The sequence below is a fragment of the Hipposideros armiger genome, unplaced genomic scaffold, assembly GCF_001890085.2.
Source record: "Hipposideros armiger isolate ML-2016 unplaced genomic scaffold, ASM189008v1 scaffold_298, whole genome shotgun sequence".
Lineage (NCBI taxonomy): Eukaryota > Metazoa > Chordata > Mammalia > Chiroptera > Hipposideridae > Hipposideros > Hipposideros armiger.
In genome coordinates, this window is record NW_017731648.1 from 236,678 (window position 1) to 262,692 (window position 26,015).

The 26,015-nt window shown below is 50.6% G+C and overlaps 1 protein-coding gene across 5 annotated transcripts; it reads left to right on the forward strand.

Annotated features, from left to right (window-relative positions):
* On the forward strand, window positions 1-26,015 carry LOC109391674 (complement C3-like). 5 transcript variants are annotated; one of them, XM_019659439.1, is made up of 42 exons: window positions 12-162; window positions 305-512; window positions 976-1,150; window positions 1,316-1,386; window positions 1,483-1,571; window positions 1,651-1,733; window positions 1,957-2,044; window positions 2,893-2,995; window positions 3,094-3,214; window positions 3,484-3,599; window positions 4,244-4,384; window positions 4,465-4,674; window positions 4,877-5,086; window positions 5,385-5,543; window positions 5,788-5,917; window positions 6,815-6,892; window positions 8,475-8,672; window positions 8,858-8,969; window positions 9,264-9,352; window positions 9,448-9,587; window positions 9,995-10,201; window positions 10,876-10,927; window positions 11,089-11,175; window positions 11,347-11,550; window positions 12,730-12,805; window positions 13,052-13,220; window positions 16,058-16,153; window positions 16,315-16,468; window positions 17,325-17,494; window positions 17,658-17,816; window positions 18,939-18,998; window positions 20,142-20,232; window positions 21,762-21,807; window positions 22,628-22,702; window positions 22,781-22,868; window positions 23,169-23,255; window positions 23,479-23,584; window positions 24,068-24,157; window positions 24,445-24,531; window positions 24,615-24,704; window positions 24,809-24,944; window positions 25,793-26,015. In XM_019659439.1, the coding sequence occupies exons 1-42, from the start codon at window positions 98-100 to the stop codon at window positions 25,923-25,925; spliced, it is 5,049 nt and encodes a 1,682-aa protein (XP_019514984.1). In that variant the 5' UTR covers window positions 12-97; the 3' UTR covers window positions 25,926-26,015. The 5 variants fall into 5 exon arrangements, with proteins under 5 accessions (XP_019514988.1, XP_019514984.1, XP_019514986.1 ...); XM_019659441.1 differs by having other exon boundaries at window positions 10,124-10,201; XM_019659440.1 differs by lacking the exon at window positions 22,628-22,702.

Consider the following 26,015-nt stretch of genomic DNA (forward strand, 5'->3'; position numbering starts at 1 on the left):
CCAGAACAAGCCAAGGCAAACAGACCAGATCTGGGGCAGACAAGAGGACAGGCGTCTGTGGCCAGTGACCTTGCATCATCCTCCCGCCGCCACGGACATGCCCTGGCCCCTGGGCTTGATTCTGCTGCTTTTGGGGATCCACCTCACCCATGCTGAGCCACTGTGAGTCTGGGAAACTGAGGGGACTTGGCCGGCTGCCTGCATATCTGTGTTCTTGATGACCCCCTGCACAGGACCCCATGTGTCTCTGCTGTTGCCTCTCCTGCTAGAGTCCCCATGTGCCTCTGTATTTGTCTACCGGCAGGTACATCCTGGTGACCCCCCGAGTCCTGCGCATTGGCAGCCCTGAGACCATCCATGTACAGGCTCACTCAGACTCCGAGCAGGCCCTCATCGGGATCCTCGAAGTGAACCTCACTGTGTGGGACTTTCCCATGAAGAAGACAGTGTTGGCTAGGAGCCAGCTCATTCTCTCAAAAGAAAACTACTTTATGAACCAGGCATCTGTGGTGGTAGGTGACAGGCCAGGATGGGTGGCTCTGGGAGGCTCTGGGCCAGCAGCAAGGCTGGAGAGGGACAGACGGTAGAGGGACTTCCCACAAGAGACACGGGGACAGACACGGGACTTGGCTATATCTACTGCTCTTCTTACGTCTTGTCCATTTAGAAATCAAAAGTCCCCTAAGTCTGGGCTCCAAGAAGGGCTGTGATTAGCCCAGAGTCCTCTGTGTGAATTAATAAACGGCGTCTTCTGCTGGTGGCTTGGGAAACTGAGAATGGTCTGGATTGCATCCCAACCTCGGCTGGATGTCCTTGTGCAGGAGCAAGGTGCGCAGCTGCACACGGCAACCTCACTACCATAGGCAGAGCCAGGGAGCCCCCACTCAATTGCTTCTCTCAAGATCTGGCCCAGGGCTTTGCCCCCAGGGATGGAGACCCCAGAGGGGCCTGAGGAATGTGGGCATTTCTCCCCAGATTCCCGAAAGCCTGGTATCCCCCCCACAACCGGGGCGGCAGTACGTCATCATTCGGGCAACCTGGACACCGACCTCGACGTCCTCATTCATGGAGAAGATGGTGCTGGTGGCTCCCCACGCAGGCTATATCTTCATCCAGACAGACAAGACCATCTATACCCCTGAGCACATGGGTACAGCCTCTGGGCACTTGGCCTGGGGCAGGCATTGACTCACCCCCAGCCCCTCCCAAATGCCCGACATGTTTCATCTTCCAAGGTCTCCCCACCGCCCAAGACCCTAATGACTGCACCTCCCCTCTAAACTCTATCCACACTGAGTCTTCCCTCCTCCTCTAGTTCAATACCGGGTGTTCACTGTGAACCACAAGATGGATCCTGTGACCAGGACGTTCACTCTGGACATCAAGGTGGCCTCTCCTGATGGGAGGGTGGATCCTGGACATTGGGGTTATAGCATGTGCTGAAGCCTGTGGGTATGAGCCACCCAACCCCTGTCCCCACAGAACCCGGAAGGGATCACTGTGATCAGCCAGGATCTGTTGGCCAAGGAAGGTGTCTTCGCCAACTCCTTCCGCCTCCCAGAGCTCATCAGGTGCCCTGCTGGGAACCCTGGGGATGGAAGGAGGGAGGGTGTCTTCAGTCTTCATCTCTCCTAACTTTCTGTGCCTCAGTCTTGGGACTTGGAGCATCGAAGCCAGTTACCCTAGTGCAGCCAAGCAGAAGTTCAAGGCAGCCTTTGACGTGAAGGAGTATGGTGAGCAGGGTGTGGCAGGGAGGGTGAGGAGGAACATGCCAGAAACTGAGCTGAAAATGAAAAGGAGAGCTCATGGCACACCTTCCGTGTGGGTACTGGTGGACAGGACTGTGTGTTCCAGCCCTTGGGGTTTGCCAGAGTCACCAGGGAAGAGGCAGGACAGCGAGGGGATGAGGGAGAACAGTGAAATGCTGAGGGTATCCATTGCCTTTCCTCCACCCAGTGCTCCCATCATTTGAGGTCCGGCTGATCCCAAACAAGACTTTCTTCTACCTCAGTGATGAAGCTCTGGGTGTGGAAATCCAGGCTTGGTGAGTCGCTATACCCCCAGCCTGGCCAGAGGACCAAAGACACCAAGAAACTCAAGGGTAGAGAGAAGGGAGGCACTTCTGTAGCTCTTAGGGTATAGTAGAGGCACTCTCTGCCATCCATCAGATATTCTTGGTCACTTACATTGTTCGGTGAGGTTATACAGACTACGTCACCACCTGTGAGGTTGTGCAGACCATCCTTTCAGGTTTCTGGGGTTGTACAGGCCACCTTGTTTACCTAATAGAATTGTGCCACATCTCATGGTTTGAACCATTTCTGAAGGTCCGCAAGGTTGCACAGGCACCTTTGGCATCTTGTGAGGTTATCCAGACCATCTTTGAAGTTCTATGGAATTGCAAATGCTACATTTGCTGCCTTATGGGATTTACAGACCATCTCCACAGCTCTATGAGTTTGTACAGGCCATGTTGTCTACCTAAGGTTGTAAGGGCCGTGTCTGTCGCCTCTTAACATTGTACAGATCATTTCTGCAGCTATATGATGCTGTACAGGCCACCTGACAAGGCTGCAAAGGCCACCTCTGCCATCCCATCGGTTGTCCAGACCTTTATGTGGCTCCATAAGGTTGTAATACAAGCTATTATTATCTCATGAGGTTGCATAGGCCACACCTACAACCCAACACAGCTTTACACGACATATTTATCACCTCCCAGGATTTTGTAGGTCAGCAGTGAAGTCATCTAATGTTTCCAGGGGCCACCTTTGCCCCTTCCAAAGTTTCCCAGCCATTGTTGCAGTCCCGTGAGATCATACAGGCCACCTCTACAGCTACATGAGGTTGTGTGGTGCTTCAGAGCCAGTGTAATAACCCTTTATCCTCCAGGTATGTATTCAACAAGCCAGTGGATGGACATGCCCTGGCCATCTTCGGGGTGAAGCTGGATTCCCGCCGGATACCCATTCAAAGCTCCCTGCAGAGAGTGGAGGTGACCAAGTCTGGACTACTCCCCAGCCTCCCCTCCCCCAACCCTCTTCCACTTCCCCAGGAAACCATATCCTTTCCTTTCTCTTTCCCCAAGAGCAGATCTCTACAGGCAAGGGTCACGTTTCCCTTCAGAAGGACACACTGATGGCTGCATTCCAAGGCCCAGAAGAAGACTTCATTGGGGCCTCAGTCTTTGTCAATGTCACCGTATTCTCCTCAGGTGCCACCTTCACCCAAGCCCCTGGTTGAGGTCATGACACTGTGTTCTTTCTCAGCCCATATATTCTGCCCATGTAACCTTGGGCCACCTCCTGCCTCAGTTTCCTCATCAGAGAAATGGGAAAACATCCACAGGGCTGGCAGGAGCTGAAATTGTGTTACTGTCTTTCCCTATCTTCACCAAGATGGGCTTCCCATACCAGCAGCCCCATCACTCCCCCAAGAAATTGAACCTCTTCTGCAAACCTCATGGTCCCACTGTCTCTACAGGGGGTGAGATGGTCCAGGCCGAGACCTCGGGAGTGAAGATCGTCCGGAGTCCATACAATATCAAGTTCATCAGGACACCCCCGTATTTCAAGCCGGGGATGCCCTTCCATTTTAGGGTCAGGGTTTGGGTTCATTCCACCTACGGATTCAGGGATCCCACCCCAAAAATGACTCCCCAGGAAATAAAAACCCATATGGGACTCATCTGCTCTTGATAACTCATCTTTCTGAGAGTTGAGTTTATCATGCCCCTCAGACCAATCCCAAGGTTCCCTCAAGTCAACCCATGTCTTTCCAAAGCACATTGATGGCTCCAGAATATCTCTATGGGGACTTAGGAGTCACAGTCGGGCTAGAATGTGGTACTTAGGAGGTTTTATCTTGAGGCTACATTTGTACAGCAAGCATGCTGTTTTCTCACATTCATTTGGGTTGACTTTGAGATGTTTGATGGGCATTAGGAAAGCTAGAGCCATTTTTTAGTACCAATCCTATTCTGAGTTTTCCCCAAGCCTCCATGTCTCCACCTACCTTTTCCACCCCAATTCCACACTACCCCCATCCCTTGAGCACACCACATATGGTTGTGCACTGCAAAGCTCTAGGGGACTCTATTATGAATGGTATCCCCGGTGTTGTCCAGTATACAACTTGCACTGCTGTACAAGGCAGTCCTATCCTGATTGCATTCCCAGTTCCCACCTTTCACGCCAGGCTATTCCCAGGCCTGTCCTTCATCTCACCTCACATTTCACTCCAGGTCTTTGTCTCAAATCCTGATGGGTCCCCAGCCTCCAAAGTCTTCGTCAACTGCCAAGACAACAAAGTGTACACCTCGGACAGTGGGGTGGCCACTCTGACCATCAACACAGATGCAAATCTAGAGCAGCTCCCTATCCTGGTACCAACCTGACAGGGCAGGGATGATGGGGTTGTGTGAGCTGGAAGGGTTGGGAGTTACTTGCCCTTCACTCTCCCCAGGTGAAAACTGATGCAGCTCTCCAACCAGAGGAGCAGGCCTCAGCCAAGATGACGGCTTGGCCTTACTCAACTCAGAATGGGTCAGGGAACTTCCTGCACATTGAGATGAAGACATTAGGCACAGAAGTTGGCAGCAACATTCAACTGAGCCTCAACACAAAGCATCAGAACCCTGAAACCAAGGATAAGATCACTCATTTCACCATCCTGGTGAGAGACTAGGACCAGGACTTGAGTCAAGGAATTCTCTGGGACAATCTTGGCTAGCTGGGTTGGAGAAACTATGAACAATGGTGTGAAGGTGGGAACCATCTGGGATGAGCTCAGGCCAAGGGGCTGAAGCAAAGGGACTCTGGACTCCCTTTGTAGGCTGATCCTAACTTTCTCATCCTTGGCCTCCCTTGTCTCCAAGGTCCTGAGTAAGGGTCAGATCGTGCGTGCCAAACATCAGTTAAAAAGTCAAGGAGGTGTCTACACGTCTACCATTATTGATGTGACTTCAGAGATGCTGCCCTCTTTCCGCATCCTGGCCTTTTATTTACTGCCCAGGGGAACAGGCCAGGACCCTGAACTGGTGGCCGATTCCATATGGATCGATGTGAATGACAAATGCATGGGGACGGTGAGCCAAACTCCTTCAAGTTGTACATCACCATGATAAAGTTTGGGGAAAGGTCTGTTCAATTTCCAGGGCCCCCCAACTAGGGACAGGTGAGTGTAAGAGGAAGCAATGTGGCCTTAAAAGCTCAACCTGGGGGTAGAGAAAATGCAAGTAAATGTGTGGAGTTGGAATTGGCCTGGTGGAGTTCTCTAATGCTCCATTAGAAATGTAGGTAACATGAACCTGAAAGTGGACTTTGGGAAGCCCCTTGGTAGCCTATTAGCCCCTTTTTCTGATGTCTCTCTTTTTCCTAGCTCAGCTGGAGGTTGGCTTAAAGAATGAACTCTTCGGTTCTTTGGAGCCCCACAGCCAGGTGGAACTGAAGGTGACAGGTGATGCAGAGGCCACGGTGGGGCTGGTGGCTGTGGACAAGGCTGTCTATGTCTTGAACAGCAAACACAAGCTTACACAGAAGAAGGTAAGAGCATGTGAGTTTGGGGTCAAAAGGTTGCCTGGACATTCTAGCTGAAGCTTCACCTTCTTCAGCTGTAAAATAGGCAACATCAATAGTTGCAAGGATTCAAGGAGCCTAGTGCACAGCATAGAGATTGGCAGGTGGTAAGGGTTCAATAAATGGGAGCCAGCAATAACAGTGCACTATTGCACCTTTCCTGGATGGGGCCATATAGGCTCCAAATCCAGGTTCCTCTCTTGACCCCCAGGTCTGGGATGTGGTGGAGGAGCACGACATTGGCTGCACAGCAGGCAGTGGGAAAGACAGACTTGCTGTGTTCAAGGATGCTGGATTGGATATGAAGATGAGCACAGGGATGGACACCTTGGCAAGCTCAGGTACAAGCAGGAGATGGAAGGGGGGCAGGTGGCAGTCAAGGATAGAGGCAATGCTGTCTAATGGTTAAGAACAATGACGTCAAACAGATGGACTAAAACTTAGGACCCTGGCACTTACCATGGGCCAGTCACATTTCCTCCCTGGGTCTCAATTTCTCTGTCCATAAAATGGGGATAATAATACAAGTAACTCACTGTGTGTTAGTTAAGATACAGGTTTGGTCATGTATATCGGAGGTACAAACTAACAGTAGCTTAAATAAGATAAAAGTTTATTTCTGTCTCAGTAACAGTCCAAAAATCATTCTGGGACTCAGGCTTCTTACAATTTGTTGCTCTGCTATATTCCAAGATGGCACCTCATCAAGACCTCATTCCAGGCATCAGGATGAAGGCTAAAAGGGAAGGAGAGGACACTTCTTTCACATGTCATTGGCCATAACACAGTCACATGACCCCTTCTATGTGCATGGGAAGCTGGGAAATGTAGTCTTCATTCTGAGTGATATATAATGATGGCGATTTAGTTGCCACAGGTGAGGGGAGGTGATTGGGTATTGGGGAAAACTTTCTGCTATAAATAGTGATATTAATAACAGTTTCTTTCTACTGCAAGCTAGACCCTGTGCTAAGTACTTCTAGAGGCATGATGTCACTGATAGAACTATGATTATATTCATTTTCCCCCATAGTTGGGGAAAGTATGCCCAGAGAAGTTAAGTGACTTGCTGAAGACCTCATAGCTTTTGTGGTAAATTTTGAATATGAGGAACCTGTGGAATAAAAATGAAGTGATGCATATAAAGCACTAGGCATAAAGTAAGCACCTAGTAAATATCATCAAAGATATTTATAATGACCTTGACAATTGTCCTCATTCTTCCCTCTGACCCCTAGACTGGCACTGCCCCCAGAGCCCTTCTCCCAGCCGCCGCCGACGCTCCCTGAAGAGACTGGAGACCAAGAGGAATGCAGGTCAGAGCTAAAGCTGGATGTAGCTGCCCCTCTTGGCTCCCTAACCTACTGTATTCATCAGGGCTTGGGACAGAAAACTGAAGTTCTTCTAGGTATTTCAAGCAGGGTGGGAGGGATTTAATTATAGGAGTTTAGTGCTTTCAACATCATTTGGCAGGCTATAGGAGTGGGAGTTGGAAGGCTGCTTGGTGGAACTGAGTATCACCCCACTGCAGTTCTTGCAATGCATGAAACCTCAGAAAACTGCTGCCAATATCCCTCATGAAGCTAGAGGGTAGATAGTGGAACATAGAATATTTCCCATTAAAAAAACACACATAGAGTCTATTACCCATTTGACACTGTACATAGTTATTACAATATTATTGACTATATTCCTTATGCTGTTTTGTATACCTGAAACCAATTTTTAAAAAACCCCACACATAGACTGGGCTTCACACGTCAGCTTAGACTGCTGCAGGGAAAATGGTCTCTGCTTCTCTTCCACCTTCCAAATCTTACACAAGCGCATCTTGGGGGGCAGAATCTAATCGCATCCAGGACTCTAGCAGGAAAAGATCTGGGAAATGTAGTTTTTAGATGTCAGGCTTCTGTGATACTGGAAGGAGAAATGGGTACTGGGTACTGAGTTCCAATGGATAACATCTGAGTGTGGTGTTAGAAGCATGCTTTCTAAGAATATTAGATTTTTTAGTCTCTTTGAGCAACACTAATGACTTGATGGATCTAAATAAAGGGAAAATAAATGAAATCTAATAAAAATCGAGGTAAAACCCTAACTAATTACAATATCAAAAATCATGCTAACCTTCTCGGGGAAGTTTATAATATGAACTGTTGTTTTGTTTATGGTAATGATCAGTTACTATAGATGTTCCAACTGTGTTACATGGTGGACAATAAGATTTTTAAATTGCTATAATTTTATATTTAAGTGCATTCCTTCAGTTTGCTAATTTAGAAGCATTCAACTTGACATCATGCTTTGCAGCAAGGTCTATGTTTTCATTTCTTAAAAATACATAATGAAAATTGGGAGTCAAAATGGCATTTTTTATAAATAAACGTGACATCACCAATCCCTGTTAAAAAGAAGGAGAATGAGGAGGCGGGGGAGGGAAGGAGAAGCTATATTTTTTGGAGCCCAACAGCCAGGTGGAAGTGAAGGTGACAGGTGATGCAGAGGCCACAGTGAGGCTGGTGGCTGTGGACAAGGCTATCTATGTCTTGAACAGCAAACACAAGCTTACACAGAAGAAGGTAAGAGCATGTGGGTTTGGGGTCAAAAGGTTAACGTGTAAACCATTAACATGGATTCTAGCCCCAGCTCTGCCACTTGCAAGCTGTGTGACCCTGGGCCAGTGAATAGACCTCTCTGTTGTTCAGCTTCTTTACCAGAACTCACCATATGGGTTCAATGCGAGGTTTCAGAAGGAAGCTACAAGCAAAGTGCTAGGACCAGCATCTGCCAGAGTTATGGCTAAATAGAGGCCAAGTCTACATAGTACTGAGGTGGTTTGCTCCAAGCTTCCTCAGGTCCTGCCCAGTCCCTCCTCATCCCTCTAACTCTGGCCCACAGTGAGCAAGTTCAAGACAGAGCTGGAGCGAAAGTGCTGTGAGGCTGGGCTCCGGGAGAACCCAGTGGGGCTGTCGTGTGAGGAGAGGATCCAGCATGTCCGCTATGGGCCAGCTTGTGTGACTGCTTTCCTGAGCTGCTGCCATCTATCTGAGGCCCTGACTCGGGAGGCCCGGGAAGAGCAGCTGCTCCTGGGAACAAGTGAGGGGACCACGGCAGGAAGCATGGGATTGGGGGGTTGAAGGGTTGGGAAGGAAGCCATGAGACAGGTCAAGGGGTGATATGGGCCATAGGGAAATGAGGTGGGAGGAGCCTCCTGAGGAGGCTGCTGAGCCAGCCAAGGGAGAGGTGCAAAGGAGACACTGCCCCACACTTCCTCCCTGCAGCGGATGAAGAGGAGGATTTTGAAGACATCTTTCTGGAGGACATGCCTGTTCGGACCTTGTTCCCTGAAAGTTGGCTCTGGAAGAAATTTACTCTGCCAAAAAGCGAATCAGGGTAGGACCACCACCACCCATGCCAGCATCTGGTCCCGGGACCTTCCACGCATCAGTGCACATCCATCACAGACAATGCCCCCAGTAGTGGCACTGAGCTCTCAGCATAGTCCCGCGATAGGAACCTCCCTGAATGGGAATACAGATCTCAGTTCCCCCAAAATGATGACCCTCTCGTGAAGCTTCCTCTTATGGGGTGACCCACTGACCCCTCCCTAGTGATCATAACCCTGGATAGGCTCTGTCCAGGAAGCACCGCCTCACTGACATCCCTGCCCCGCCCTGCCACTTCCAGGAGCATCTCGCACTACAACATTCCTGCGACCATGCCAGATTCCATGACCACGTGGCAGTTTGTGGCCATCAGTCTCAAGGCTGGACGAGGTGACCCCACAAGCCCAACGCTGAGGGGACAGGAAAACCTCCAGCCCCACGACAGTGGGCTTCTGCTTAACTCCAACATGGTCTCCTGCTTCTAGGACTCTGTGTCTCAGACCCCTTTGAGCTGACAGTTAGGAAATTGTTTTTTGTGGATCTTAAGCTGCCCTTCTCCGTGGTCAGGAATGAGCAAGTCCAGATCCAAGCCGTGCTGTACAATTTCGGAAACCGCCCCGCCAAGGTGAAGCCTCCAGCCCTCCCCTTCCTGCCAAAACATCTGTCAGTGTGCTTTATAAAGGGGATGGAGTGTGTCATTATTCAAAAGTGCCAGCAAAGGGGTAGCCCTTTGGAAAAATTTCTAAGATATTTTCTTCTTTAAACCTCACAATAACCTCAGCAGATGGGTGCTATTATTGTTCTTTAGAGATGAGGAAACTAAGGCACAGAGAGGTTAACAGGTTTTCCTGAGATCACGCAGCACATAAGTGGCAGAGGAAATTTGAACCCAGGCAGTGTCTTTGTTATCAATCAGTATGCTATGCTATCACCTGCTGAGGATTCTCAGGGCCGGGGCAGGAGGGGACTGCAACTCTAGGGTCCTGGGCCACCCCATGCTTCAGGACACCCCACTTGCCCACCCTGCCCCAGGTCCGTGTGGAGTTCCCCTACAAGGAGCCACTGTGCAGCGCATCAAAGCCAGGAGCCCCATCCCGCCAGGTGGTGGTCGTGCCTCCCACCTCCTCCAAGATGGTGCCCTTTGTGCTTCTCCCTCTTGAGATAGGCAAAATGGACGTGGAGGTCAAGGTCGTGGGCTACGGGGTACAGGATCACGTGAAGAAGACACTACTGGTCCAGGTAATGGACGTCTTCCATACCTTGCTGCCAGTGCAGACAGCAGAGCTTACCCTGGGCCCCTGGCTGTGTGATCACAGGAGGGGCAGCTGGGCCCAGAATCAACAAACAGGCCTCCCAGATGGAAGTGAGTGAGAGAATGAATTTGAAAGTTTAATCACAGAGCTCCCACTTTGCAACTTTGGAGTCAGGCCTGGATTCAAATCTTGTCTCTGCTGTGTGACCTTGGGCAACTCACTTAACTTCTCTGAGCCTCCATTTCCTCATTTGCAAAGTGAGGATAATCATCATACCCACAAATTATCAGACAGCTGTGAAATTTGCACACAACTGTGTGTGACCCATCAATAATACTTTATTTTCTTAGCAAACACATGTTTAGCTCTTACAGCGCTTTAAAAATATTAACTCATGGAGCCCTCAGAACAACCTTAGGAGGTAGGAACTATTATTCTTTTTACAGGTGAGAAAAGTGAGGCACAGAGAGGTTAAATCATTTATCCAAGGCCACACAGATAAAAAGCAGGAGAGCTGAGATCTGAACCCAGATATATTAAAACTCCAGAGTCCGTGATCTTACTAGCTAAGCAATGCTTCCTCTTAAGTGTCATTGTAATTGTCATTATTACTATTGTTGTTTTGTTGTATTTAACTTGCTTCCTCATTGCATCTCACAGGCAGGGGGGCTGAAAGAACAACTATTCCGTAGCATCGTCCTGAACCCCCAAGGTTTGTGGGGTCTGAAGGGGGCATGTGGGATACCAGGGCAGGAAAAGGGGCTAAAATGAGGGAGTCCAGCCAGGCAGGCAGCCTGCGCTCCCCGCAGGCTCTGTGCCCTCTGACCTCCCCAGCCCCAGACCTGCTTATCACAGAAGGTTGTGCCTGCTCAGGTCAGACCCAGGTGGAGCTGTTGCAAAGACAGGACGTTTGGAACAAGGTGCCTGATACAGAGGCAGAAGTGTTTATCAGCGTCCAAGGTGCTTAGGGCAGAACTGGCTCTTGGGGGGACATGGACGGGGCAGTGGGAGATGGCTCCTCCAGGGCCTGCCTGGGCACAGCGGCAAGAGGGGCTGGGAGTGCCCATGTGTGATGATCAGGAGGCTATAGTGGCTTAGGCCATTCCCGAGGTGACTCTGCCCACCTGACAGGTGACATTCTTGGTGAGACAATCCTGGGCAGCCTGACACCCAGAGAAACATATGAGCTGCTGAGGCTCCCAACCGGCTGTCCTGAGCAGACACTGAGCAGCCTGACACCCGCGATCATCCTGACCCGCTATTTGGACTCCACGGGCCAGTGGGGCAAAGTGGGGGTGGAGCACAGGGACAAGGTGATGGAGAACATTGTCAGCGGTGAGTGCCAGTCACCCCGGGACCTCGAGGAGGGTGTCTGTGGCACCCCCAGGGTTAAAGGAGGCCCCCATGGGACCCTCCCAGACAATAAAACCCAAACTTTGACTCATGTCCCAGATCACAACCTGATAGTAACCCCCATGTGACCCCCCCATACAGTGATCCCCAAATAGTCATCTCAAGGTGACCCTTCGTTTAGTCCACTTGCAGTTGACAACATGATACCAAGTCCCCCAGGTGACCCCAAACAGTGACCCCCAGGTTACTCCTTCACCTGGACCCCCCTCCCAGGCTACAGCCTGACAAGAGACACCCTGATTTACCCCAAAGAAGCAATCCCTCAGGTTATGTTATATTCAGACGCTGTCCCAGGTTACACCGAGTCAGTGCCAAATCCTGGGTCACCCCCAGGGAGCCTCAAGCAGAAAACTCCAGAATAATCCCAGGTGGTGGCCTCCCTCTCGGTTACACCTGAACACTGACACCTCCCCTTACATCCAAACCTCCCCTTACATCCAAACCAGAGAGGAACACCTCTGGTTACACCCAGTCAGAGACCCTCAACTTAATTTGGACACTGGCCCCCTCTTCCTGGTTGCTCCCTGACACCAACTGTCCATCCAGGTGCTCTCAACAGTGATCCCCAGGTAATACCCAGACACTGTTACCCCCGATGTTACACCCAAATATTAAACCTCCAGGTAACCTTCAAATAACACTCAACTAGCAATGTTCAGAATATACCTGAGAGGCGTCCCCCCAGACTACACCCAGGAGTAACCTCCTCAAGTTTACACAGACACACTTACACCCGAGTTTGCAGCCAAAAAAGACCCCAAAGAAAACGCTTAGGTAGTGGCCCCTCAGGGTACCCACTTTCCTGGGTTTCACTTTCCTTGAGCTCTCTGAGTGGAAGTTCCCAGTCTTGCACTTCCCCAGATGGGGCGGTTTCCCATGTTCCTCCCCGATACAACTGTGCACTGGCTCCCACGGTCATACCTGGCTGTGACCTTCATTTACACCTAGGCCCCGCAGCTCCCCCTTTATACACCTGGACAAGTCCCCTCCTCCAAGTTGTGTGTACAGGGGACGCACTCCCAAGTCACACTCACACCCTGACCCCCCAGCTACCCCCCAACATCAATTTTCCTGCAAGATCTCCTCCACCTGTTTCCTCAGGATACACCCGGATGCTAACCCACCGGAGTGCAGATGGTACCTACCACATCCACAAGGGGAAGCCGGGAAGCACCTGGTAAGGACAAGGACACTGGCCTGGAGGAAGGCCAAGGGCCAGTCTGGGGCTTGATGGCCCCAGTAGCATCCATGCTGCAGGGTCTTGGGGTAGGCAGCCTGCAGGCCAGTGGCATTCCACGCAAACTAGGTGTCAGTCTGGAGCAGTGTGGCCCATGAGAGATGTCTGCAGAGTGTAGACACCCCTTTCTTAAAACGCCTTGGCTGCCATTCCCAGTAATCACCTACCGCGTTGCCCTCCCAACAGGCTCACGAGCTACGTGTTCCGAGTTTTCACTCTGGCTTACTCCACCATAACCATCAGAGTGATCGACCTGCGCTCTCTCTGTGCCATTGCCCAGTGGATCATCGCGGAGAGGCAGGCAGAGGACGGGCATTTCTTGGAGAAGGGGCCCGTGATCATGACGTCCATGCAGGTGCCCACAGCCCCCTTGATTGGGCTGTTCAAACAAAACCCAGGCCTCTGTACAGTGATAGGGGGATTTCAGGCCCCTGCCCTGTTCTCAGGTAGAATGAGAAAAGGAAAGAGCCGAGACCCAGTGCCTCGTATCACCTCCCTCTGCTCTGGGCCATGCTGCATTCTGTTACAGTGTGGAGGAGGCTGGGTACATCTGGAGCCCCATCTCTCCCTTACTCTCACTTCAAGCAGTCACGCTTCCTGTCCCTCCTCTCGTTGGGCCTGAGTCCTCCCCACCCCCCCAGCCAACATACCAGGCTCTAAAAGCAGCTTTCAAACAGCCTGGGAAGTCTCTCATGCTCAAACACCTTCCGTGACTCATAGTTCGCTACATCTTTATTATATACCTCTCTTCTGTATCTCCTCCCAAGCCTCACCCTTCTCTACTCCCTGCTCACGGTCCCCGCAACTCACCTCCGTGTCTCTGTTCATGCTGCTCTCTGCGTGGAATACCTACACCCCATCCCTTTTTTTTCTTCACCCAGCCCAATTATGTTTTCTCTTTAGATTTAGCTCAGACACCACCTCCTCCAGGAAGTCTCCCCTGAATACCAGCCCCGTGTCTGCCTCTATCATTTCATCTATCACATTATTCATTTATTCACTCAACAAACATTTACCCAACAACTGCTGTGTATCAGGCCTTGTGCTAGGCAGAGGAGAGACACAGCGGTAAACAAGAAATTTACAGCCCCTACTTTGTAGAACTCATAAGCTGGGGGTGGAGGGATGCAGAAGTTCACCAAATAATTAGAGATAGTGATTGTTTAAATCACAATTGGCCATGTTCCGTGGGAGGTAAATACCAGAAAAGAGTAATAGGGGTCATGCCTGGCCCTGCAGGTGTCAGAGGAAGCCTGCAAAAGGAAGTGACAATAAAGCAGCAACTTGAAGAGGAATAGGAGTTGGTGGGGTAAGAATGGGAAGAGAGCTCCAGGCAAAGGGAACAGCATATGCAAAGGGCCTGAGGCTCTATCATGTTCGAGGGGAAAGGAAAGAGACCAGTGTCACCAGAGCCCAAAGATGGAGGAGAGAGGGAGGAAAGATGTCAGGTCCTAAAGACTACAGAACCTTGGAGACCTCAGTGAGGACTTGAAATACTCTTTTCAGGGTTTGCTTTTTCTACACTGTGAATCCTTCCAGGGAGGGAAGCAAATCTAGCTCATCGTAGTTGGCAAATATTTGCTGAATAAAACTCTAGAGGAATGAATGAATGCAGCAAAGACAGATTGCACCCTCAAAGAAAGGGAGGACTTAAGGAATCAAGAGGACTGTGTGAGTGAGAGCCTGACACTGTACAGGAAGGTGATACAGAGAGGGGTTACAAACACAGGCTTCACAAGCTCATAGATCTGAGTTTCTTTCCACCAACAAACATTTATCAGGCACCTACAATGTGCCAGGCCATCCTTTAAGTGCTGAGGATCCCGGGCCAAAAAAACAGATGAAAACCCCTGTCCTTGTGGGGTGGGCATTTTAGTGAGGGGTAGACAAGCAATAAGCACAATGTAGACATAATTGATGCGGCATGTTAAGTGACATGGAGCAAGATGCAGGAAAAGGGGGGTCAAGTTGGTGAGGGTGTAATTTTGAAAGGCTTCATGAGGAGGTGATTTTTGTACAAAGACAGGAGGAGGTGAGGGAGCAAGTCATGTGACTGGCTAGAGAGAGTCTTCCAAGCATAGGGAACAGCATGTGCAAAGGCCCTAAGACTGGGCTGTGCCCACTACACTTGAGGAACAGTGAGGAGACTAGTATGGCTGGAACAGAGTGAGTAGGGGGAGGAGGTGAGGACAGGGAGGTGACAGAATAGATCATGCAGGACCTTGTGGGCTGCAGGAAGGACTTGAGCTTTTCCTCTGAGGTAGGAGCCATGGAGGGTTCTGAGCAGCAGAGGGACATAACCTGATTCAAGAGTTCACAGGCTTCACTGGCCACTGTCAAAAGAAGAGACTATGGGGGAGGTGTATTAGTTTCTAGGGCTGCTATAACAAAGTACCAGAAACTGGGTGTCTTAAAACAACAGAAATTTATTTATTCTCTCATAGTTCTGCAGGTCAGAAGTCCAAAATCAAGGTGTCAGCAAGGCCATATGCCTTCGGCTGGCTCTAGAGAAGAATCCTTCCTTGCCTCTTCTAGCTTGGTGGCTCCTGGAAATACTTGGTGCTACTTGGCGTGTAGCTGCATCACTCCAATCTCTGTCTCCAACTTCACATGCGCTTTTTCCTTCTGTGTGTCTTTGTATAGCCTTCTTATAAAAACACTAGGTATAAGGCCCACCTTTATTCAGTATGACCTCTTCTTAACTAATTACATCTGCAAAGACTCAATTTCCAAATTAAATAACATTCTAAGATTCTGGGTGGACACGAATTTTGGGGGGACACCATTCAACTCAGTACCATAGTTGAGGGTAGAAGCTGGGAGACTAAAGAGGAGTTTGAACCCTAAGTCAGTCATTTACTAACAAAGGGGAGACTTTGCCTCTCTGACCCTCAGTTTCCTCAGTTTCCCTCACTCCAGTAAAATGGAGCTGCTGCAAGAATGCTCTGAGATAGCATAGGGATCTTAACACAGCTCTCTCCATGGCCGTTAGCTCTTGTTAGTAAGGCAGACCCCACACAGGCAGATATCAGGATGGTGCCTCCTTTCTCTCCCTCTCTCTCTCCATCCTGCTTTTAGCATCATCCAGCCCAGAGCTGAGCACCTGGAAGCTTTTCAAAGTCAGGCAGGAGAGGTTAGGGAAAGTGTCTCCAAAATGCTAAGGGAATCATGGGTGTGGCTCTGTATCCACAGGGTGGCTATCGAGGCTCCGAGGCAAACATATCCCTCACAGCTCTTGTGCTGATCGCCCTGGATGAGGGGAAAGAGTTGTGCAGCCAGGAGATACCGGTAGGACCCAAAGAGGAGGGCAGGATCTGCAGGGTGCCGTACCCCCTGCACTCAGGGATCTCCCCCACCCTCATGTCCCTCTCAGTACATCCCTCTCTCCTAACTCCCAGACCCCTTTCCTCTGATCACCTCCCTCTAGCCTCCTCTCTCTGACTCTCTAGAATTTGATGGCCAGCATGGAGAGAGCTCGTGCCTTCCTGGAGAGACGCCTCCCTGACATTCAGACAACCTTTGCCATAGCCATTGCCTCCTATGCTCTGGCCCTCACCGACAGTCCCCGAGCCAATGACCGCCTGGACAGCTTTGCCAGCCATAGTGGGTGTGGGGCCATTTCTTAAGCAACTGTGTGTTAACCATAGTCATGGGGGTGGGGGAGGGAGATTGCATGATCTAAAATCCAGTAATATGTGACTCATCACTTGGCATTTTTGAGCACCTATGGGTGCCAACCCTTGAGCTCAGACCCCGAGAAGCCAAGATGAACAAGACTGATATGATCCCTGCCCTCAAAGTTCTCACCGTCCCTGGGAGAGGCAGGCAGAAGACAAACAAATTACTAGAGAATTACAAAGTGAGATAAATGCTGATATGAAACATACAAAGTGGGTGGGAGAGATGACAAGGGGAGAGGAGTACGGATTGGAGGGCCAGGACAGCTTCTGTGAAAAGGGGAACCCTCAGCTGGAATGAAAGGCCTACCTCTGTGAAAGGCCAAGGACATTCCAAGCTAAGGGAATGGCACGTGCCAACACCCTGAAGTGGGAAGGTTCTTGAAGTGGACAAGGATGGAAAGAAGGTCATTAAACGTGGGTAACTGGGAAAGGTCTGCCTCCCCTGGCCTGCCCTATCTCACCCCCAAGTGCCTTTACCATCCTCTCCATTCCCCAAGTCAAGGAGTGGAGTTAAGGCAACTTGCTTTCTGTGGGATTGGAGGGACCCCGAGGAGCTCCTTTGAAATGCAGTTTCTCCATCTCTAAATAGTTAGCCTGTCTCTTAGAGTGATTCCAAAAAAAAAACAATGTCCATATGCCTCCTCAAAGAGGTTCTCACATGAAGTAAGTGCTCGATAAAATAGCAGATGAGAAAAATTGGGCCAGATGACACAAGGAGAAGGCAAGTTAAGTTTAGGTGGGCCCAGATCTGGGTGACAAGGTGGGTATACATCTTCTAGACAAAAACTACTGGCTAGTAAACAGAGACAGGAAGTCCCAGTACACCATTGAGGCCACTGCGTATGCGCTGATGCAGAAGCTGAAGCTGGGTCGGTATAATGAGACTCACGCCATCTCCAAGTGGCTGCTGGAGAAGCGGGAGCTGGGAGGAGGCTTCAAGTCCACTCAGGTGACACGGGCCTCGGAAGGTGGGGGCTGTGGCGGGGGAGGGACGCCGAAGTGCTGCCTCGGACCGCCCACCGGAAAGAGCTGTCCGTGGTGCCGAGTCGCACCCTTGGGCTCCCGGGGCGCTGTCTGTGGTGCTGATCCAAAGTCCCCATCCCAACACCCAGGCCACGGTGGTGGCCATTGAGGCTCTCACCCGCTTCCGCGAAGCTGTCCCCTTTGAGAATGTCCAGGATCTCTGCGTCCAGATCAGTGCCCCCAAGAGAGCCTTGAACGTGGAGTGGCTCATTAATCACAACAACGCTTACCAGCAGCGGTCAGCAAAGGTAAGGTGTTGAAGGGCAGACGGGAAGTCCACACAGAGGTGACATTGGAGATAAGGCCAAGAATCGTGTGCCTGCCAATTTCCTTCCTCAGGATTATCTCACACTATTGGTTATACTGTCACTGTGTTGATTCATTTATTGCACAAACATTTCTTGAGCACCAACTGTATGCTAAGCATTCTCCTGGGGATACATTATGAACGATCTGTGGTCCCTGCTCACAGGACTTACAGTCTAGAAAGAAAATAAGACAATAAATATATTCTATTTTAATCTTTTTTAACACAGAGCAAAGAAATATGTGTAAAGAGGAAAATAACCTGGTGTGAAGAGTAAGGTAATCTTCACAACCTTACTCCATGGAGGAGGTGATATTTACCTTCAATCATTTGATGCATCTTTATTGAACACTTACTGTGTGTTGGGCACTGTTCTAAGTGCTAGGAATATGGCCATGAACAAGACAGAAAAAAATCCTTGTCCCTGTAGAATTTTATGTTTTGGTGGGAAGACAGACAATAAAGAAGTGTGAATGAGTAGAATATGTAGTGTGTCAAATGGTGACAAGTGCTGTGGGGGAAATTTAGCAGGAATGGGGGTGGGGACATCAAGGAGTTGCAATTTTAGATAGGATGGGCAGGGAAGGTCTCACCAAGAAGATGACATTTGAGCAAAGATGTTAAGGAAAGAAAGGAGTAAGCCTTGTGGATATCCAGGCAGAGAAAACAGCAGGTGCAAATGCCTTGAGGCAGAAGTGTTCCAAGAACAGCAATGAAGTTTAAGCAGAGGTGATATGGTTGGATGTGAATTTGTAATGTTTTACTCTGGCTCACGAGGGAAGAATATATGAGGGGAACAAGAGTAGACATAGAGATGCCTGGGATAAGGGTCTTGTGGGGGCTCCACACATGGGGAACTTTGTAGACACTGCAAAGTGGACAGATCAGAGACATATATATTAGGGCACAGCCTGAGTCAGCAGTTGTAATTGATTTGTAGTAGACACCACAAGCGTTCTATCAAGAAGGAAGAGTAAAACCATCTTTCCTCCCCACCCTCACTGCATTTGAGCCATGTTTTGCTGCTTTCTCCACCTCAAATCCACCTTCCCTTTCCTTTCAGTTTTATGCTGAAGATGACCTAGAGATCACAGCCAGCGGCCATGGGAGAGGCACCATCTCGGTAGGTCGGGTGTCCCATCCTTGTGTTCCACAGCTGGAGCCCAGGGTCCCCCTAGTTGGTGGGAATAGAGGCAAGTCTAGACTCCGACAAGATGGAAATCAGCAAAAAAAATTAGCTACCATTTACAGCACTACTGTTTGCTACAAACCAAATTAAGGATACTTCAACCCTCACCCCTGGGAAGCTGGTAAAAATATGGAGTCCAAGCAACAAGTGGAGAAATAAAGGATCAGAAAGCTTTTCACTTGCTGAGTTAAAAGTCAGAGAAAGTAGAGGCCAGAGGTCATTGAGCCTTTCTGCCCCTCCCATGCTGAGTTCCTGAGAGGGTGTCTCCTTCCTTGGCTCCCAAGGCAAGATTCTCCCTCCAGGGTGCCTCCCAATACCCAGGGGGCTAATTTCACCCTTCCCCCAATATCTGAGCTGTTGAATCCAATACATCTTCAGGCCCCCTGCCTCGTGGCTCAGGAGGATAGCCCTTTGTTCACCAAATTTAAGGCAGCTTGCTCTCATGTTTCTGGCAATGGAGTCATGGTTGAATTTCTGTTGTTGTGTGACCTTGGGCATGTTACACTTCTTGAGACTTGGTTAAATTTAAATTCATTAAAATGAAGTAAAATTTAAAATTCAGTTCCTCAGTCACACTAGTCACATTTCAAGTGCCTGACAGCCACATGTGGCTAGTGGCTACAACATGGACAGGGCAGGTAGAGATCACTGCCATTATTGCAGAAGGTTTTATTACAGTGTTTCCCTGAAAATAAGACCTAACTGGAAAATAAGCCCTAGCATAATTTTTCAGGATGCTTGTAATATAAGCCCTACCCCAAAGATAGGCCCCAATTAAGACCGTCAGCCAGACATGACTGTTGGACTAAATGTAGGTTTTTGCACATGAATAAATGAATAATTGTAGATTGTTGGAGCAAAAATTAATATAAGACCCGGTCTTATTTTCAGGGAAACATGGTACAAGGGGCTGGTCTAGACTCCATAGGGTTTTCTGGCTACTGCACTAAGGGATTGAGGGAGGCAAAATTTGCTGTGAATTTCCCACAGGGGCAGAGACCTGGGCAGGTAAGGACTGGACAGAGGAGAAAAGGGAGTGGGTGCAGATGGGCTCTGACACCTTATCTGCCCTGGTAGATCCTGACCATGTACCACAGGTCCCTAGAGTCCTGGGAGGACACCTGCAACATGTATCACCTCAATGCTACTCTCCACCGTGCCCTGGAAGGTAGGCCTGGATCCAGCGATGCCCAACCCTTCTTTTTTATTATTTTACTTTAGCTATGATTCAGTAAGCACATTTGTTGTTTCAATTAGCCATTCAACAAATATTTATTGAGCATATACTATGTACCATGCACTGCTTCCTGGTTTTCCCTTTTGTTTAGAGGCATAAACAAGAAAAATATCCCCTCTTCTCTCTCCTGGAGCCCACATTTTATTAGGGAGAGACAAGCAATAATACAATAATAACAATATACAGAGGGTGCCAAAAAATATATACACATTTTAAGAAAGGGAAAAAAACATTAAAATTGTAATAATATATACTGATAACAAAAGATAAATACAAGTCACGTTTGACTTCCGCAATTACAAGAGGTGCTCAAAATGGTTACCATCAGCATCCAGGCACTTCTGATTACAGTAAACTACTGCTTGAGCAACACTGACTAGAGTATCCACTTGTATACATTTTTTTGGCACCCCCGGTATTATACCCCCCACTATTATTTATTTGCAACATAAATGACTTTACATTATAAAAAATAAATATATAGCATAATAGTAGGTGATGATAAGTACCCTAAAAAAATGAAGTAGGAAAAAAACGATACAGACTTGGAGGAGATCCAGGGGGAGCTCTCGGAGGAGGTGGCATTTGAGCTGAGTCATGAAAGAAGTGAGAGAGTGATCTATTAAGGCTTTGAGGGAAAAGCATTCCAGGCAGGCAAAATAGCAGGTGCAAAGTCTCTGAGGCAAGAATGAGTTCACCTGGTTTGAGAAACAGCGAAGAGGTCAGTGAGGCTACAGAGAAGGAAGGGGTAGAGTTTTAGGAGAAAGAGTTGGAGAGGTAATGGAGACAGAGGGTGCAGAGACTTGGAGGCTACAGTGAGGACTTCAGTTTTGCTCTGAGTGAAGTAGGAGCCACACACAGTTCTGAAGAGAGGAAGGATGTGACTTGGCACAGCTTTGCACAGGCTCCCTCTGGTGGCCGTGGGGCAAACATACTGCAGAGGGCAAGGGCAGGAGCTGGGAGACCAAGGAGGAGGCGACTGCACTGGTCCAGCCGGAGATGATGAGGGCTGGACTAGGGTAGGGGCTATGGACATGGTCAGAAATGGTGGGACTCTAGAGTTCACAGTCTGGGGGACCAAGAAAAAGGAGAGAGGACACTGCCATTGGGAGCGCACTGTGGAGGTAGGGAAAGCAAGCCTCACCAGCCCCAGGACTTTTAGGGGCTAAGAGACCAAGGGTTTCGTTTGGGCCCCATTTCTTAATATGTAATAATAATAACTGACAATTATAAAACACTGGTTAGGTGCTGTATTAAGTGTTTTATTCGTGTTAGGTCACTTAATCCTTACAACAACCATGCTGGGTTGGGAATATTATGATCCCTATTTACAGGTTACAAAACCAAAGCAGAGAGGTTAAGCAACTTGCCCAGTCACACAACAGTAAGGATTTGCACCCAGGATGCTAGCTCCAGAGGTTATATTACCCAGCCTCTAAACTCCTGTCTTCTCTTTACAGAAAATAAAAAGGGGGAAGAGACCTTCCAGCTCCGGATGGAAACAAGGTCAGGGCACCAGGATCTTGGGCTAGGCAGGAGGAAGGCCTCACTTCCTGGTATCCAGACTCCTTAGCAGCTCTCCCTGCCTTTTCATGCCTGCCCCCTCATTCTACCTCCCTTCCCTTGTCTTCCCTTGTCTGTCTCTTATTCTGCCCCCTACCCTGCCCTCTCATGCTTGTCTACCATCCTGCCCCCATTCTGCTATGTCCTGGGATGGTGGGCTCCACCATGATGAACACACCCCAGCTGCCCAACTGGCTCCAAGTTCCTCAGCTGTCCCATCCTCATCGCCTCCAGACACCCCAGCCCCCAACCCAGTCCTGCTCTGTCTCCCAAATGCCATCTCCCAGGTCTGCTCCCAGATCTCTCCAGATCTGCCTACTTGTTGTCAGGCTCTGTTCTAGGACCTGAGGCACCCCTCCCTGCCTGGTGAGCTCACACCTTATCAGGGGAGACAGACAATAACCAAATAATCACCCAGAATCAATGTAAAGTGACAACTGTGATTAAATGTGGGAAAGAGGCGTTCCATACAGCTACAGGACAGCAAATTAGAGAATGATCTGGCGTGTGGACCAGAAAAGGCTTACCAGAGGGAGTGATGCATCAGCTGAGATTGCAAAGATGAAAGGATGTTTCAGGGCAAAGAGGGAGGAGTGAGGATTCCAGGCTGAGAGAACAGCATGTGCAAAGATCCAGTGGCAGGAGAGAGAAACTGACACTTGAGAGCAATCAAATGGAGGCTGGGGTGGGAGAAGGTGAAGTGGGAGGGTGAGCGGCATTTGGTAAAAGTTGTTAAGCAAGGAGGTGACATATGAGATTCCAGTTTGTTAAAGCTGTATGCTGTTGGGGGCAGAAGAGTGTTGGGGAGACCCAGGAGGAGGGTACTGCACTCTTCCAGGCAAGAAATGATGGCAGTGGGAGCATGGGGGTGGGGAAGAAGCAAGAGGGAGAGGGACTGGAGCTGTGAAATCCCCAGGTTCCAGGGTCATCGAGAGGCTACCATGACCATCATAGAGGTTTCCCTGCTCACTGGCTTCTACCCCAACCAAGATGACCTCAAACAGGTAATGCAGGTCCCACCTGCCCACTGCTGAGCAGGGCAAAGTGCCCTTGCAACATCTCATACTCCCAGTGTGGGCACAGGGCAGCATCTACCCTTTGTTAGTGTCCCATGGTCACCTCTGGTTGTCTTCCTGCCTGACCTTAGCCAAATCCTTGCCCTGATAGTGCCTCAGTTTCCCCAACACTAAAGCTGATTGGACAGAGGCTGGGAGTTCTAAGAGTCAATTCACACTGACCGGAGCTCCTAGGGCTGTGAGCCTTTGGGGTCTCTGCTGACCTGCCATCCTCACCCTGTGCCCCAGCTCACCAGCGACGTGGAGATGTATGCTTTCCAGTATGAGACCAAGACGAGCTCCAGTGACAGCACTGTTGTCCTGTACCTGGAGAAGGTGAGGAAGGTCAGATGTCCACCAGAGGCCTGTGGGCAGCCCCCGGGGCATAGAACCCAAGGTCAGCAAGGGTCTCTTGGGTGGTGGTGTCAGAGAGCCATGCCATCTGAGGTCAGAGCCTCAGTAGTCAAGGTCACATGGCCAGTGGTTATGACCAAGGCCCTGTGGTAAGTGCCCCGTGGTCAGTGGCCTTGGCCAGCTCAGACGGAACTCCCTCCCCCAGCTTTCCCACAAGGAGGACACGGTGCTGGGCTTCCGGGTCCACAGGATGCTGCAGGCGGAGTTCCTGCAGGCCGCCCAGGTCACAGTCTATGACTACTATGAGCCTTGTGAGCAGGAGGGCCTGGGGGTGTAAGGGTATCCCTTGAGGGGAAGAGGCCTGCTAAGGACTGGGCCAGGTGAGAGGGATGACAGGCAGGTCCAGGAAGGGGAAATAGAGCGGGGCTGAGAGGGCCATGGGCATAGGGGGGGGCGGGGCGCAAGAAGCATGCTGGGAGGAACCTAAAGGGGTGTGGTGACAGGGGGTGGTCAAAGTGGTGGAGAGGTCTGGAAGAGGCTGGGGCCTTCCTGGGAGGTCAAAGTGGGGGGAAGCCTGGAACGGGGGTGGGGCAGAGCCGGATAAAGGTGTGGCCTGCTGGGAATGGGGTGGGCAAGAAAGGGGCGGAGTCTTCAAAGGGGAGGGCCAGGTTGGGCGGGGCCTGTGGGGCGTGGCCTGCGGGGGGGCGGAAAGCTCTGGAAGCAGAACCAGGCAGGCACCCAGCCCCCAGGAACGCTGGCCCTAGCCAAACCGAGGCATGTGCCCCCTCTCGCAGCCCGGAGGTGCAGGTCCTTCTACAACCTGCCCACAGATCGATCGGACCTGCGGAAAATCTGCCACAAAGACATCTGCAGATGCGCCGAGGGTGAGGTCGTGGGGACACGAGGGCCTGGGCTGCCAGGCTGGGGGTCCAGGAGCCCTTTGTCACCTTCTGAGTGCCATCTGGGCTGAGTTTAGGCAGAGAGAGAGAGAGACAGTGAGATAGGAAGACAGAGAAAAGGAGACCCAGAGATAGGGATTGACACACATACACTCAGGCACAGTCGAAGTTGGAGAAAGGCCAGACACAGAGACCTGGGACTAGATGGGGGTCGGACGGGGAGGAAGCCCCCTCCCCAGTGCAGCCAGAGCAGCTGCCACCCCACCCTCCAGAACTGTGCCCTACCCCGAGGAAGGACAGCAGCCTGCTGAAGCTGGACGAGCTCCAGGCAGCGGCCTGTGAGGTGGGCGTGGACTTTGGTAAGTGGCAGGCGTGGCAGGGGGCAGGAGGAGGCCCACCATTGGTCAGATGCCAAAAGGCCCTCCTATCCGCCTCTCGCCAGTGTACAAGGCCAGGCTGGAGGCTGTGGAGGCCTCTGCCTCCAACCCCTATGTCTACTACAACATGCGGCTCCAATCCATCATCAAGACTGGTATGTCCCAGGTGGCAGAGAAGGTGTGAGGCCTACGGGATGGGGATGGAGCCAGCGTGGGGAAGGCCTGTGCATGCCCACACACTGGGTCTCCTCTCCTCCAGGCACAGACTCTGTCACGCCGTTCACCATGAAGAAATTTGTCTCCCATGCCACCTGCCACGACTCCCTGGAGCTGCAAGAACAGGAGACATACCTCATCATGGGCCAGGCATCAGACCTGTGGAGAGTCAAATCTGAGTGCGTGGAGGCCTCCTGCTGCCCCGGGGATGCTGGCCTGGGCCCCTTTGCCCAGTCCTTGGTGTCAGAATGTCTACTGCACTTGAATGGAGGTGCAGGCTTTGCACTGCACAACTCCAGGGAACACCATTCACTGTAGATGTAGATTTGGAGACACTGTAGATGTAGATTTGGTTTTCCAGCAGTGGGCAGTAGAGTCAGAAGAAGGGAGCCTTTTTTTTTTTTTAAGATTTTATTGGGGAATTGAGGGAAGGGGAACAGACAAGTTGCTGTCCTTTTGTTCTTCAGTCTAGTTGTGGAGGGCGTCTTCGCTGGCCCATGTTGGTATTATCATTGCGCTCTTCCCGGGTGAGGCAGATCGGTTGCTGGCCACTGGACGGCCGCTCACGGCGGCTCTTGGCAGCTCACGCCCGCTGCCGGCCACTCACGCTGGCTGCCAGTCGCTCACGGTAGCTTATGGCAGCCCACTGCAGCCTCACTGCAGCCTACACCGTTGCCGATGACTCACGGCAGCCCAGCTCCAGGTCGAGCTGTTGTTCACCATCTTAGCTGTAGAGGGCGCAACATCACTGGCCCTAATGTGGGATCCGAACCGGGGCCCTGCTGCTCAGAGCTGGAGTTCCAAGCCAGCTCTTAACCAACGCGCCTCTTGGCCGGCAGGAAGGGGACCTTTTTAATTTCCAGATGAATGGGCTAGAGGCTGGGGGGACCCAAGATGGCCCAGTGAAGAGGACATAGGCTGAGGCCCTGGAAGGCTGCCAAGAAGGGCAGAGGGACAAGACAGGGAGATCTCCACGCCTCTGGGGCACCAGGCTCTCCTCACCCTCCTTGCCTTCTCTGTCCCACAGTTACATCTATGTCCTGGGCAAGGAGACGTTCCTCATGCATTGGCCGGCCGATGGGGATGTGGGAAAGAAGGAATTGCTGGGCCAGCTGGAGGGATTTTCGGAATACATGGGCACCCATGGCTGCGAGTCCTGAGACTCTGAGGCCTCTGCTGCTCTCAGGGTTCTCTCCAAGCAGGCCCGGGCCACTGGGCTTAACCCCAAATAAAGAACATGGGATGTCATA

Coding starts and splice junctions, on each gene's coding strand:
- LOC109391674 (XM_019659439.1), top strand. CDS start 98: ATGCCCTGGCCCCTGGGCTTGATTCTGCTGCTTTTGGGGATCCACCTC. Junction 10,202..10,875: donor AGAAGACACTACTGGTCCAG/GTAATGGACGTC, acceptor TGCATCTCACAG/GCAGGGGGGCTGAAAGAACA. Junction 13,221..16,057: donor TGATCATGACGTCCATGCAG/GTGCCCACAGCC, acceptor CTGTATCCACAG/GGTGGCTATCGAGGCTCCGA.